Source organism: Chelon labrosus (assembly GCF_963514085.1).
Source record: "Chelon labrosus genome assembly, chromosome: 15".
In the NCBI taxonomy this organism is placed as follows: Eukaryota; Metazoa; Chordata; class Actinopteri; order Mugiliformes; family Mugilidae; genus Chelon; species Chelon labrosus.
In genome coordinates this window covers 11,149,082-11,165,192 of record NC_140348.1, presented here as the reverse complement: position 1 = coordinate 11,165,192, position 16,111 = coordinate 11,149,082, and the positions used below count along the sequence as shown (strand labels likewise).

The 16,111-nt window shown below is 40.3% G+C and overlaps 2 protein-coding genes across 2 annotated transcripts in view; both read right to left on the bottom strand.

Moving 5' to 3' along the window:
• Positions 1-10,857, bottom strand: part of bicc1a (BicC family RNA binding protein 1a) — a 57,266-nt gene extending 46,409 nt beyond the window's left edge. Inside the window, exon 1 of the mRNA XM_084561868.1 lies at positions 9,999-10,857. Within this exon, the coding sequence (XP_084417994.1) occupies positions 9,999-10,191 (193 nt within the window). The 5' untranslated portion in view covers positions 10,192-10,857. The remainder of the gene's footprint in view (positions 1-9,998) is intronic.
• A 1,406-nt stretch (positions 10,858-12,263) lies between these two features.
• On the bottom strand, positions 12,264-16,111 carry LOC311500463 (ubiquitin-conjugating enzyme E2 D4-like). The gene is made up of 7 exons (XM_084561883.1): positions 15,964-16,111; positions 15,210-15,273; positions 15,005-15,036; positions 14,706-14,783; positions 14,352-14,457; positions 13,756-13,849; positions 12,264-13,668 (listed from the first exon to the last, which is right to left on the bottom strand). Exons 1-7 carry the CDS (start codon positions 15,985-15,987, stop codon positions 13,623-13,625), a joined length of 444 nt encoding a protein of 147 aa, XP_084418009.1. The 5' UTR covers positions 15,988-16,111; the 3' UTR covers positions 12,264-13,622.

Genomic DNA, 16,111 nt, shown 5'->3' with positions numbered 1-16,111 from the left:
ACTACATTTTCCATATTTTATGAAAAGAGCACGAGAACATGAAGTTTCCGGCTTTCTTATGTCCTTATTAGTTCTCTGCCGATTCAGTGTGGAGCTAATGAGAGAGCCCGCAAGAGTTATAGCAAAACATAAACACTCGCAATGCAACAAATTCACTGGGTAGGCAACTATGCTCATTAATATAAGTAATATAATTAATATATTTTTACTGAATTATACAGATGGAAAGACTTCAGGCCTGGCTAGGACAGAATCGCTGATTCAGATCTTTAGAGAAAAAAATAAAGAGTGTTTACTAAATTGTCTGCAATCAACACGTCATCTCCTTTTAGGTTTGGCTTTAAGATGTTTTTTGTTGTAAGTTGTGTCATTTAGGGTCAAATGTTAGCCCTGAAACACTTAAAGTGGAAAGCAGTAACAACGCCTAATGTAAAATTCAGACAGACACGGTTCATAGAGTATAACATATTATATAAATGTCTATTGCGCCATTGACATCCATCTTGATATATTACATATCCTGGAATTTAGGTTCATGTTTTCACTTGGACACAAGACCACTTGCGGGGAGTATGTGATTTTTGCTCGTCACGTGATTAAATATCTGACTTCACCACAGAGAAATGAAGCAGGACTGCTCATGACCTAACCTGCCACCAGTTCGCAAACAGAGTCATTCAAATCCAAAAAGCCGTTTTAAAGATAAACAGTAGGGGTAAACGATTTGGTTTGGTTTGATCCAGTAGAATTTCGATACGATTCGATACTGCACGGTTCAATAAGAGGGTGTACGATGCAATCTGATGCCTTGTTGAAAGCAGACAATCATTTTACAATATGTCAACGCATCAGTACTATAAATGTAGCATTTCCTTCAAAAAGATTCATGAAATTGTAATTTGTGTCATGTTTATTAATGTAACATGTAACTGTAAGATCTCTACAAAGCCCTTGTGGCTAAATAAACAATGTTCAAGTTTTGCTGGCACAAATGAACTAAGTCAAAGAAACAACTAAGAGAAAGATCTGTGAATGTCTTTGTCTTTGTCTTGCCACGTCTTTGTGCCAGCAGTGCTAGCCTCCTCATTGCCTGTTACCAAGTGAGTGTGGAGATTTGTTGTACTACCAGTGTACTTTAGCGCAGTTTTACACTGTTTGCATATGGTAACGCTTTTATCCAGTGCTCCATTCTTCATGTAAAATCCAAATTGCTTCCACACTTTTGGACTTGTGAACCTGTCGGCGCGTTGTAAACAGTCAAAGAGTCAGCCATTTTTAACTTTCCCTCACAAACGCGCAACGCGATCTGACACGACTGCGGCAAGTCTCGCGAGAGTTTTATGGAAGGGGTCAAGAGGGAGTCATAGAGGGAGATCAGCAAAATGAAATCGATTTATGCATTTGTAATCGGGCCATTGGCCGGTTCAAGCTACACTGAAACCGATTCAGGAGTCGGTGTACCGATTGGGACTGGTATTCAGTCAAGCTGCAATCAACCCCAAACACCTCGCTTCAAAGAAAAATGTTTCTCACCTTGCACCTGACAAGTAGTTGGCAGAAACACGGCTGAGATCTAAATGAAAACAGACAAAAGCCAAAACTTAAGTCTGTGAACTGCTCTGGTAATTTTTTACACGAGCTGGCATCAAAATAAAAGACCTGTGACAAACTTCAGCTGCTTCTTCAAGGCAATAGCGGTATCTAATCACCAAGTCAGGATTAGCAAACTGTACAACTATAGCAGAACCAGCTGTCTGCTTTATGTAATATTTCATATCAGTGCTGCCAGAGAAGCATCCTCAGCTTTCAACACAGACATCTTTATCTTCTAAAAGAGAACAAGAAGGTAAGTAATGCTTTGTGGCACACACATATGCTTTCCCACTACAATCCTGCTTTTTGGGAATTCATCTTACTCGAACATTTATTTATCATATGACATCACTCGCTAACCTAACATTTGCTCCGACGGCCCGAGGAGGCATCGCCCATTCATGCACAAAGAGAGAGCCGAAGCCAGCAGTGCTGTGAAAAGGGGGAGAGAGACTCAAGGGAAAGGAGGGGCATGAAAATTTGAGAAAGCGTTTCATTACATCCATAATTAGTACACGCCCCTGGGTGCAGGATGAGTGGTCAACATTTTTAAATTGTTATACAGGAGGTGACAAACTCTAAAATACCACTAATAATGCTTACAGAACAATGTTTTTGTCATTGTGGAGACGGTTACAGGCGTACAGATGACGTATACTGCAAGACATGTGATCTAAAAACATTAAATTTGCTTTTAAGGTGGCTTTAAGGCTCGGACACCACATCCACGGTTCCCGTTTTCTACAATACAGACAGTAACAATAACTGTTAACATATTACAACCAGCACTAAACGATTTTATTTCTTTATGGCTGTTTAAAATCAATTAAAACCAGGTGTTACTGTCACCACCAGTAGTCTTGAGCACCATCAAATCAACCAGCACTGCAAACTTCTCTAGCTTCAGGAAACGGAGTTAACATCCACAAAACCGAACACCTGTCACTGTATTTCTGCGCCAAGCAAAAGCCACCCTCTGTTCTCGAAAAGAGGCTCCTTTCTCCTCTCAACTTCACGTTGGCGTTGCCAGGCAACTGTGTTATCAAATAAAAGCAAGTGCCAGATGTTGCTGTCCGACAGACGGAGATGAAAGCCTGCCAGAGAGACTAGACTCGCTGACCCCGAGGTCACAAGCCCGGACCATCTAGAAACAATCAGAAATAGGCCTGACAGATTTCATCACATTCGACGAACAAAACTGTTTTTCATTATGCCCGTAAACACCAAGTCCATTTATTACCTCATATAAACAGCAGGTTTTATTTACCCACATGCATCTTTGCGGCAGAATCATCCAGTCCAGGAAAGAAGACGTCTAACATCAAGCTGTTGTTGGTAACATGTTTGAGTTATCGTCTCCTCCTTGATCTCCCTTGTGCGAATGCTGCCAAGTGATTACACAATGCTGTACATTCCTGGTGCCTGGTATCTACTGTGCTAGATCCCCCACGGAGCACAGGGAGTCAGTCTCACTTAACGGGCTGAGCAGAACTGTAAACATCACATTGTATTATTAAGAAATCACTGACATGTCATGCGCATCAGCATTTCACCTAGTACATCTTTCCTTTTAAGGAAGTGAGGAATCTGTGCAGGATTTTAATGATGGAAGCACTCAAGTTGATTACTCTCTATTGATTTGTCTAATCAGAATAATTTTTATGTAATTTAAAACAGCCATAAGGAAATTAAGATAATTCTGTTAGCTTTTTTTGAGTAATTTAAATATAAGATGCCCTTTTCCTATTTCTTCCCCAGCTATTCTCTTTTGTTCAAGTATCCTGGCAACATCCATGACTACATCCAAGAGGTGCTCTTATAAAAATGCTTTTTCTCCAATCAAGGCAAGTGGAGGAAAAAAAAAAAAAAGCAGATTGAACTGGATGTTGAATGAGGAGCGAGAACAGCAAACCAAAACCCAAGGTTCTCCGTAGATAAACAGAGAAAGCTCTTGGGGGAGTGGTTAAGGGCTGGGCGGCGTGCATGTGTCTGTGTGTGCGTTCCTCCATTTGTGTGAGTGTGGTGAGTGCGCACGCGTGCAGGATAAGTTGGAGGGTGCCCCCCCCCACCCCCCACCCCCACCCCACAAGAAACATTTCTAAAATAGCAACCGCAAACCAGACAGAATGTAAATCTGCACTTTGAAAAGGGCTGAAGAAAGAGAGGTTTGAGGGACGTAGAAAAACAGGTATTCATTTCAACCCATTTACAGTTCCAGGGGCAGAGAAATGGGTCACAGAGCTCCAGCTTCACTCGCACAGTTGAAACAGGACTCCAGGTTTTATTTTCTTGAGTAATGAATTACAGGTTTTTCCGTCGACTGAAGCTCAATTATATTACAGCTCCTGAAAGCTTCATCATGCCCACGATGGAGGAATTCAACGTGTAAGCAAAGTCGAATAGAATTGTTTAATTGTATCAGTATGTTTCAGTAAAATCCGCAGGGAAAGGAGGGAAAAGGACGGAGAGAGGAGAGGTAGTACGAGGCAATCAAAGCCCAGTGGAGAGGGAAATCAGCAGTCAAACGAACCCTAACCTTTTACTTTACTTACTGGATACTCTGGTGTTAAAGGCTTTTAATTCTTTAATGGTTAACGTGTCCCAAAATGTATTGTACACAGTCAAGGAAATAGTATCCTTGCCTAGTTTAACTGCACGGCGCAGGTAAAAATAATTGCTTGAGAAGACAAGTCGTTCTCTGCAGCATTTACTGGGGTATTCTCTGAAAATGAATAAACAACAACATGGCATTTAACTTTAATGTCTCAACGTTTAAACCAGGCAGTTTTTCTTGTTATTTTGGAGATAAATTACAGTGCTCCGCCAGTGCTCAGCGGAATTAAATTCCTCTTCTTGCTATTGTTGCACATTATTACTTTAAGCCCAACTGCTTAGAAACAGATTTAAAGAGCGATTATAAGATGCATTAAGCACAGACTGTTGAAGCTAGCTTGACACACAGGCTAATTTTACAATTTCTCAAAATACTAACAATGATGCAAGTCATCAATCCCACACATTTTAGGTAAATCCTTAACATGTGGCCAGAGAGCACCCATCCAGCTCTGCTGCCTGTATTCAATCACAGCGAAATAAGAATTCGTGTGATTATTACTTCCTGACAGGTCGTTCCAGACCTTCTTTCCAACTGGCATTTGACCGCTGCGGCATCTAGCCGTCACACAAGTTCACTCAGATTGAAAGCTCTTCTCAGGCAAACTGATGGTCAGTCAATTCCACAAAGGATCAAACAAATCCCTATTTTTCTGAAAAGCTACGGAAAGCGTTTCTGCTCAAATAGTGGAAACTGCTCTTATTGTGGTCCCTAACTTACCAATGAATGCTTTGGTACATTCACGACTAAAATAACACACATTTTGCATGGAATCCGGTCAGAATCTGGTTTAAGGATCACAATATCTTGAAATGAAATGAGACCACCTTATTACTGAGAATATAAAGGACTTTCACATCTAGACCTGAGAAGGGATTTTCCTCCATGCTGGCCCCGTCTGTTGTTTCCATTCTTTTAGAGAACGTAGTCCAGAAGCAGACTGTGTAAGATTTCTTTCCAAGTCCCTGCTTCTCCACCTTTACTTTCGCTTTAGACTAGTCAAATACAATAGAGCAACACGAATACCTGAAAATCAACATATCTGCAAAATACTACCTGAACATCAATTATGAGATAATGATGCAGCTCTACTGCTGATGTTTTTCAAAAATATTTCTGCATGGGTTCAGTTAAGTTCAAAGGTTAAAGTAAGGATTGTGTTGTAGTATCAGATAAAGACCCAGGAAAGTCCGACGACTCCACACTGGATCCGATGGAAGCTGGTACAACAGAGCAGTGTTTGAATGCTCAAGAGGGAGCAATGAAAGGGGAGAACGAGTGAAGGAGAACGCCTGCAGCACATTCCCCACAAGACACTCACTTCCTGTCTGTGAGCCTTACTCAGCACCAAGGAGGAAGAGGAGGATGAGGCCCTCACACGTACTCGGCTTGTTACGTGGGTGTAGAAGCCAGAAAAATCAACAACAAGAACAATACTGGAAAATACAATAATCACACTTTTATGAGATGGCCCGTTTCCCTTCTCGGGGAGGAGTTTGGGCGCAACCTGCAGCTTACAAATGAGGTTTCTGTGTGAGAAAATACCATCAGCATCTTTAGCGGAGAGAGCTGAGGTGCCAACTGTATAATATTACACCAACAATGTCATCATTACATACTGGAAATACCTGAGAAAACCATTTGCAACAGTTTTTTTCCATTCAGAAACAAAGCTAGCCAATAATAGTGTGTGGTTTAAGAGCAGGAAAACAAATTAGCTCAATGAGGAAAATGATTCACTTAGCCTAATTGTAGGTTGTTGTCGCAGTTGCTCGGCAAACATGTTGTTACGATGTGTGCACACACTGGCCCACTAGGAGCCTACGTTCAGTCTCAAACACCACTAAACTCTCATCATTACAAGTCTGAGGAGTCTACCAGAGCTTTGCAAATTAACACACATGAAGACATTGGTAATCTATGCTTACATTTGTCTTAAAGGAGGAAACCCTTGCTGCAGATGCTCAGTTTGGATATTTATAGTTTGAGAAAATGTTACCTCGTTCCCACACTTGCCCCCAGCCTCTTAACTTCATAGTGAAAGCAAAAAGGGCACAAACGGTCTCTTACACTGACCCTTGTACACATATAACTATCTTTCAAGCTTTCATCCCCCTGTTAAGGCATCCAAGCTGTTAACTTGGGAGCTCTTTTCTAGGGTGCCAAGAGTACAACAGTAAACCCAGAAAGCTGTCAGGGTGAGATTTTGTTGTCACTTTTTTCTCTATTTACAGATCTAAGCCCTGGAACTTGCGACCCTGCCAGTGCAGGAGAAAGCAAATTTGCAATTGCCGAGCAATTATAATTTCCATTTTCTCCTGCTGCAAATTGTGCCAGAACAGAGAGCTGTAAAATACGGTGGATTCAAAGTGTAGTTTAAGTGCTTTCAGTGGGATTCTGCTTCAGTGGACACATGCCGGTGAGTCACTAACATCTTTTAATGGGCACAGAGAGGGTCTTCTGGGTCATTTTCGTTCACCAGAGTTCATGTAAGGACCAACTTTACAGCTCTCACTGCTATGATGTCCTAATCTGACCTGTTACCTGTACCTTCTGAGTACAGCAAGATTCATTATGTGGAGTTTATCCGCCATATTGATCAATAAATTAGTGAACACAATACTGGGAGAAATGGTTAAAATAACAAATAAAAACAAATAAAATACTTTTTTTTTTTTTTTAAACCATACTTTGATTAAAGAAGTGGAAGCTGAGAACAACCATGCGTGCAAATATGCTGTTATCTAACAATAACATGTTAATCACCGCTTCCGAGGTTAATTTTCTGTCAATAACCAGATACTTTGGGGGGAAAAAATAGAGAGTACAGTCCGTATGGAAACATGATGATGTTGGTTGAAGGAATTAAAGAATGGAATATCACCCGGGAGACGAGACTCCCTTTTCTGTGCGAAACCAAAATGGAGCACTCATGTTAACTTTATAATTAAGCTAAAACGATCAATAATAATAATACTAATAATGATAATGCTAGAAAGCCCTGACAGTCTATAACATTCAGTTTAGAGCTCGTAATTTAAGGAGAATATTATCTTGGCTGCAACTTCACAGGTGAACGCAATTCCAGATGTTTGCCTCAACAGTCACAGCACACATTCTGAAGACTGAAGTAATGTGTAATATAACGAACCACACACTCATTTCTAGTTCTTCACAATTTCACTCCATGATTATCTTGTTGTCTCAAGAAATAAAAATGCTGATTTCTTGAGACAACAAGATAATTGAACCTGTTGAGAACCCAAGATTTCCTCAGATCATAAAATCATCAGTCATGAGACAACGGAATTAATAAGCAATTGTAGCAATCATAGCCATTCTCGGTTTCTGAATGTAAAAATGCATAAATGTAGCTTGTACATTCTTGTTATTAACTTAATCTGACAGTTTTAGACATGTGTAATGTATATTTAAAAATAACTGGATCCATATGCATTCAAATAATCAATACTTAGCCATACTAAACACTGTTCTCTCTGCGGCTATAGATTAGCTGCAAATATAATAATCCATAACAGAGGCAGCTGCGAGTGCCGTTTCCATAGCAGAGTATTTTAATAGTTTGTAATGTCCGGTTTATAAAACGTATGTTTCCCTCTGAAATACAATCTGCAATCATAACCAGATGGTCAATGCATCCTCCAACAACGCAAACTCGTGCGGATATGCAGTATTACCTAGCAAAACGTCGGCGCTATCATTGTTTGCAAAGTGATCGCCATGATTTGACCCGTGGCTTTTTCCCCAGGGTCAGTCGCACTTCATTTTCCAGGAAGGGCAGGCCAGAGATACCGTCACAGACAATAAAACGCCGGGTAAAAATATACTGGAGTTCTCATAAAAATTATTTCATTACGGCCCAAACTCTGGCCTTCAGAACATCTTGTACCACGGATCCAATCAAAACAGCGCCAGATGTTCTCTGACTCCAACCAAGCTGGATGAGGCTGAAAGAGCTATTTATTAGGGTTTGAATTTACATCTACAGCCTAAGACCAAAACATATCTAATCCAGTTAGTTGAAGCTGATCTAGACCATGTCTGTAGCTTTTAGTTCTTGCTAATGCATCACTTGCAACAGATGCTAAGACTGTGTAATGTCTTCTGAGAGGCAACCAAGATAAGCACGGCGGAATCGGACTTCCTGCATTTTTCCTGAATGGCGGAGGTCAAAGGTTAAAGTAGTTCCACAGCTGTGATAGCAAGGTATTTAAACCTGAACCTGCAACTGACCAGTTAAACAGGGAGACAGTGGAACACGGCAGCCGTTTGTACTCTACATCCCAGCTGTCAACATGAGCAGCCATGATGCCATTAAGGAACCATTGAGAAACAAGATGTTGACAGAGACAAGAGACCACACTGACAAACTGGAAGTGGACAGATTATGTGTCGCATATACAAGTACACAGAACACGTACAAGGAGACGTATTTAGGTACAGTGCATGACGTGGCGGACACTCACATTCAGAGCCGGCCTCTGGTTAAGTTGTTTTCCTGGAAGAGTTAGGGATGACATGGAGCTTTGAGGAATGTACCGAGCAGCGCGGCTGCAACCAGGACATTCTCAAGGGGAGCTATGTATTTGCCTGTATACATCTGTGTGTACGGGATAAAAGATAAACAAGACCAGCTGCTTTCCAAACTCATATACAGCATATCTTAGATATTACTGATAAACAACTTTTACTAAGTTCCGAGGGAACATTTTAAGCCCGTATTCATCGGCAAACACTTATCCTTGTTTTCTTTTCAATATGATTGGGACTGCTGTTCTCCTCCTGAGGTCCTGTTTGGCCGCTTCTCAGGTCTAATTTCCTGGCCTTATGTAAAACTGATAAAGAGTCCAGCCCTCTTACCAAATGCTGTAATATTCCACACAAGTGTGTTTTGAAATCTGTGATAAATGACCTCAACCTTTTCAGTTTCCAGGGACCTCTCCACGGAGACTGGCCCGGCCTCTCTTTACAAGCCTGTCATCGCATGTTTAACTGTTTAGCGTCACTTGCACATCATCAGAGAGGAGATCACACACTGAATCAAGTACCACCACAGATTAAGGGAATCTCTCCTTCATGATACATACATCCCGTTTTGTGGAAAATCTGGCGTTCTGTTTCAAAGTGAGTCACAAAAAAAAAAAAAAAATAAGTAATGTAAGCTGCTGCTACTGAATTTTTTAAAACAGATTGTTTCCATTTTGTTCAAATCAGCCAAGACTGTTGCATCAACTCTTTCTGTGAGCAGACTGCTTTGCTGAGAACTAAACAAACTGCATGTTCAGGTCAATTTCAGTTTAGTCTACAAACAAAAGCGCGCCATGGGAGTTTGTGCAGCGACACCTTGTGGCCGGGGCGTGTCAATGCCTCAATGAGAACAGCAAGCGATAAAACGCTGATAGTTAACTCGAATGTCTTGGACTTCTTCGACCCAACTCTGAGGGTTTTAGGCTTCAATCCTGGAAACGACTTCTTTCGGTGCTCAGCTTTTCTTTCTTTCTTTCTGTAACTTTGTGACACTGTTGGAAAAGCTAATTAACTAATTGCCTTAATTGATCCTGATCACGCGCATGACACGCTCAAGTTTCCAGACGCTAAAAATGGGTGCAACTAAAAGTGGTAAAGTGTGAGTTTGTGCGTAAAAGTGTTGGCCTTGAGCGGCTAAAGGCAACAATTAGATGAAACGTGGACAGGATGGAAGGAATTATTCAGGGAAAATGATGCAGTAAAGACTATTACTAACTTTGCACTTTTTTTTTTTTTTTTTTACCTAATAACATGACTTCCAGCTTCTTGCGGTCCACCCGAAACCTCTCTTCAGTCCACTCCGGGTCTGGCAGCGGATGAGGGCCGCTCAGATCCTCCTCTGACCCAGGCAGAGGAGAGTCGGTGCTGCGCTCGCTGTTGGAGCCCTGGTCCGACTGCTGCAAGTATCCGCTTAAAGTGTCGCACTGGGCAGCCATTGCGCCACTGCACGGCAACTTCTCCGTTGGCCACTGCGTTTTTATTCAGTTGTGTAGAGCTGAAGCAAAGCCGGAGCCGCGCCTCTGTAAAAAACTTTGGTTTAAATTCCGTCACTTCGCGGAGTTCTTGGAGCTCATCGCAGCGCAGTTCAGACCTTCCTCTGCAGTTTCTTCAAGCCCGTTCGTTTTCCCCCATTAGGGTGACATCTAAAAATAGGCAGGAGGAGCGCACTGGTCCGCTCGCTTGCCTATAGGTTGTCTGCCGAGTTAACGGAGCGCTGCACAGCAAACATACCAACCAACTCCTCAGGAAAGTTTCACGTGTCATCCCGCAAAAAAAAAAAAGCGGGACTCCTCCCAGAAACTTTCTTTTTTCGAGCATCTACCTCCCCCTGGGTTGCTGCGAGGAACTCCAAACTTTACGGTTTGTGAGAAATTTACTGGATTTAATTTGTTTGAAACTTGAGACTTCGCACTTTTAAGGCTCATCCGTGGGAAAGAAATCCTCACTACGAGCTCAAAGTAATGCTACAATACCACATGGATGTAAAGTCACTGTGTAGATGTTTTTTCTGTGCCACTTTTTTTCCCAGTCAGGCCGGCTGATTTTAATAACGCCCCATGTAACCTATTTATTGGTTTGTAGAGGAAACACTACACATCCTGAGAGTGCGTACAGGGAAGCAATACAGGAAGGAGAAAGCAAAACAAATGTGGAGCAAGATAACATTAAGTCTGGAAATGGGTCACAATCCAAAAGATAAAAATAAAAAAGTTCTCTGTACACCGATCTCCCACATTAAGACCACTGACAGGTAAAGTGAATAACACTAACCATCTTGATGGGAAACTTTTGGACCTAACATTCATATGGATGTTACTTAGACATGTACCACCCATCTAGCCCAGACCAGGCACCCCCACCCCATAGCAATGACACTTCTTGATGGCAGGATGCAGCCTGACACAGGCGCACACACACAAAAGAAAACAGTTCTTAACAACTCAAAAAACATGAAAAACAGCACAAGGTGTTGACCTGGCCTCCAAATTCACTAGATCCCAAACTGATTAAATATCTTTGGGATGATCCACAGAGGCCCCTCCCCTCAACCCATAGGACCCAAAGGCCCCCACTAACAACATTCTGTTGCCAGACACCACAGGACACCCTCAGAAGGCCCATGTCCATTCTCTGATGCTTTGGAGGCACAAGGGAGACCTACACAATATTAGCAAGGTGGTCATAATGTTATGCCTGACAGGTACATGTGTTGATGCTGAAAAAGATGTATGTTTTCAAGGACACACTGCATGATACCAGGGTCCTTTTTTTTTATGTGTTAATAGTGTTATACCATTCAGTGCCATTGTGTGTTACTTTACCGCTTGCGATTCATCCCTCACAGCAGGAGCCTGCCGGGCCAGTGGTTGATGGTGATTTTAGCAGCATTTTTATTCTTCATAGTTTCATAAATGTGAGGTGCCAGCCTTGGCAGACTTCAAATAACCGTAATCTGGAGCTTTCATTACAAACCAAAGTAACCACACTGCTGCAGCACCAGGCCTTTCTCTGATTATTGTTCATTCCTTGTTCGGTCTTCTATCAAACATGAGATCTTGGGAGTACTCACCAGAGCCAGCAGTCTGATCACGTCACATGCCACTGCAGCGGTCTTGCATATCAGCAGTTTTACAAATGTTGTGATAACAGAAAAGGAAGAATTAACGTGATATCCTGTATATTGTATGGATGTGGGATTTACTGCACATATTTTATATGCTGATGCTAAATAAAGCAACTACCATGTATGATAAAGTTCACTGCACCGTACACAAAAGGTAGTTTACAGGGACATATAAACATGTACTTCCAGGGTTATTCTTCATCTTTTTTTTTTTTTATCCTTCTTGGTTTCTCTCACTGTTCAATATTTTGTTTGTGGCATTTGTGGTTTGTCCTCCAAAACTTGGCAAGCCAGTTTTAATTATTATCTTGAATAATTATTCATTTAGAATGTAAAGCTCCATAAAAACGTGAATTCTAAGAATAAAGGTAGAAAAAAACCCAGCCAACTACATAACATTTAATAAAAAACGAAACAAAAACAGCATTCACTGCATTGCTAAAAATGCAGCTGAGCTTTGACAACTAAACTCTTCACCTGATTTCAGGGTGAAATGATTCACTTTATTGATCTGGAATCACATTTTTTTTTTTCTTTTCTTCAGCTAGTTGAGAGTGCACAGGTGTGTTATAGAATCAGTACAAGCACTCACAAAACCCAGTAGTCCGATCACATCACATTTCTTCGCAGTAATCCATCGTATCAGCTAACGGTACAACTCACTGAAGAAGAGTTTTGTCTTTAAAACAACCTTTGTGGTTGACAATGGAACAGAAAGAGTGAAAGTACTTGTTTTATCTCGTATGAATGTTTGACTTACAGCAACCTAAAAGCATCAGCTGTATTTACAACTGACAGGTATATTATGAAAAAGCACATTTTATCAAGTACCCTCTATTAAGTGCATCCTTTTGTTCTCAGGCTAATCAAGACAAAAAACAGCTTTGATCAGAAATACATTTTACATAGACTGATTTAATAAAGGTTAGAATTTAATTTGATAGAGATGCTTACCTTCCATCTGCTATAACCCATCTGCAGGCCACACTTTTTTTGTAAATTGAAACTACGCCGTGAAAGCAGCAATTGTAAAATTCTATCACATCAGTGGCTAGAACATGTGTAAATCTCATTAGGGTTGCTTCACCAGCATACAGTGACTGTGCTGCAACCAGCAGTGCAAATGGGTGGTCTAATTTCAATTTGCTGAACATTTGCTTCTCATTTTAATTTCTGTGCTAAAGCAACACGCTATAATAGCCACTATCCACATGAATAACCATTTAGCAAATGGGCCTGAATTTAATGTAACATGAACGAATATTAAGTTGTCCAAGTAAATGCCTTATGAAAGAAGCGAGTAAAAAGTAAAGGCTGCCACCTAGTGGTCACACGAATGACTGAACCAAACATTTTAAAGCCCGTTCACAATTTATGTGGACTCGTGATTTCATCTTTGTTTGCTTAACGTGTTTAATGCAAAATAATAATAAAAAAAAAAAAATCAGTATAGTCTTGTACAATAGAAATCTCTTAAAAGAAAAATACAATCATTCCATCTCACCAGACCTTGCAATAATAATAATAATAATAATGATAATAATAATAATAATAATAATAATGCCTATTAAAAGAAAAAAATAATAAACAGTAAAAACAGTTAGGTCAAGTAAAGTCTGAGAAGAGAAAGTGCTTCAAGCGTATCAAACACTAACTACAACCAGTGTGGATAAAGCAGTTGAACAGTACTGTCATATTTTGAGGTGTTCAGGGATGCATATTGTTCCTGAAACATCAAGTTGTTCACATTGCATACCTCTGGGTCCATTCTCTAGCTACTTTGTTGTACCTAAAAAAATAAATAAAATTAAACCCAATTAGTAATGCACTCATTTAGGTTTTCTCATATCCCATATTCTTTGACTTTCTTACTCACTTTTGTCTGTCGGATTTGTAGATGTGTGCAATGTCGGGGACTAGCGGATCGTCGGGATTTGGGTCACATAGCAAGGAGCATATGGATAATAAAACTGGGGACAGAATGAACAAAAACGTCAGTAGGCAAACAAAACACATGTTTACAACATTTTAGCTCATTCACCATTTGTTTTAAGCTAGTAAATATATAAATGAAATACAAATGGAAAAGCTATGATTTGATGCATCTTTACATCAAAATTTGGCTCTAAAAACTGTGCAGCCATTACCGTCATTGTGCTTAACAACACCACACCCTCTTTCACTCACATTTGCTCCTCCAATTATAAAGTACAAAATATTACGAATAAAACTTTCATTAATCAATCTTTAATATATATTGTGTTTCTAGAGCCTGGACATTGTTGATATGGAAGAATCTAGATTTGGTGAAAGAGCTCAGATGTCACTAAAGGGGCCTTTGCTGCCTCTGTACATCATCTGAGATAACGCATCGTACCCGCTATTTAAGTATGTCAAATTATATAAAAATGTAAATCTACAATCCAGACTGCTTTAGTGTAGTATTCAGTGCTAGATGTAGATGCTCGTTACCTTTTGACACTGTGAGTGCAGGAGACCACTGTGACCTCAAGATGTCAAGGCAAATGCTTCCATTGCTGTTTATGTTCGGGTGATAGATTTTCGTTGTGAAGGCAACCTATGAAAATAACAAAAGAAGCAAAAAAATTACCTTTTGATTTTGACAGTTGTTGGCTCTCTGTCACAGAGAATACATTTATTAAAAGAAATATCAATGATGTCCTGAGTAGGGCTGTATCTGAAAACTATTTACATTATGATAAGTCATTTGCTCTACAAAATGTCAGAAAATAGTGACAAAAGCTCGATGTGCAACAAAGAGATGTACCTCAGAGTTAATCAATCTCAAATGATAATGAAGCTTACCTTTGGCGGTTTAAAGGGATAGTCAGTGGGGAAATGGACAGAAAGGAAGAAAACTCCTCCATGATATGGGCTATCATTCTGAAAATGAAGAATAAATGACTGTTAAATGTACGCCTAATATTTCTGTCTCAATAATGCCATGGACATCAGTGAATAGAAGTGGGATAGAGAATGCCAGTTAGTGCTCCCCATACAGAATAGAAAGGGCTGTAAAGTCAACATAAAAACACTATTGTCTAGAGATCCAGAAGCAGCTTGGTTTAAAAAAAATCCAGGAAACTAATCCAGAAAAAGCTCACCGGTCCCGTGATGGTAGCTTGCCAGTGGAACACTAAAGAAAAGAAAGATAAAGAAACAACATGTGAGAATATGATTAAGAATCAGGCATACACTGCAACACAGTCCCAAAGCTACAACATGATTGATTTGAGAGTGGTAGATTGCAGAAATAATTTGTGAGAAAATGAAATGTTTATATACATTACTGCACATTTTCATACTTACTGTCTTCGCCCACAGGTCCAGCTGAACATGAAGCTGGAGGGTCCCTTTGTAAATCATTTAATTCCTGTAAAAAATAAAACAAGCAAGAATGTAAGAGTGTGACAGCTAGCCTAAAATGCAAAATATGGTTTACTGTATGATAAATGGTAAACCATTCTTGGCAAGCAACAGGGTTAAACTCACAAGAACTATAATATAATCTAAAGCAACCCGAAACTTAACTTAAAATGCTTTCTCATTGCTCTTGTTCTAGGCCCACTAGCTTGGAGCGAAGTTAGCTTAAGGTTTAGGCTTATGGTTTTTATACACTCCAGCTCATCAGTAAAATACAACAATATCAGACTGCCTCATGGATATAAAGATAAAGTCCTCAAGACATTTCCAGAGTTGTTAATGGTGGTTTTACACGGTTCATCAGCATTTTGAAGACGCAAACAACACCCAACATTAAGGTAACAAACACAAGGCTAAGGAAAAGGCTAGTTAATAAAAAAGTTTGGATGCTTAGCTAACTGGCTTTCGTATAGAGACATCCCCGTCGGCATAAATAACTTGCTGGCAGTAGATGTTGCTTTGTGAATTCATTACTCGGCGTTAAATCATTCACAAAACGTTGGTACAACAGTCAACCACCCAGTTACGTTAGCAAAAAATGCTATTAGATGACTGACTGGCTAACGTTACAGCGACGTTTCCGCATCGCCCCAACCTGCTCTGAACATTAAGCAAATTAAGGAAATGCGATTATTCTTACCTTCTGTATTCTTTTCAAGGCCATGGCCACTCTTTCAGGGAGGCTAGGAGCAGCTACGATGTTAACTTTGACAGCTGTCGGCTACAACTACGCTCACTTTATGCCGACTCGGGGTTATTTGTTTTGACAAACTGATCGCTTCTTTTGT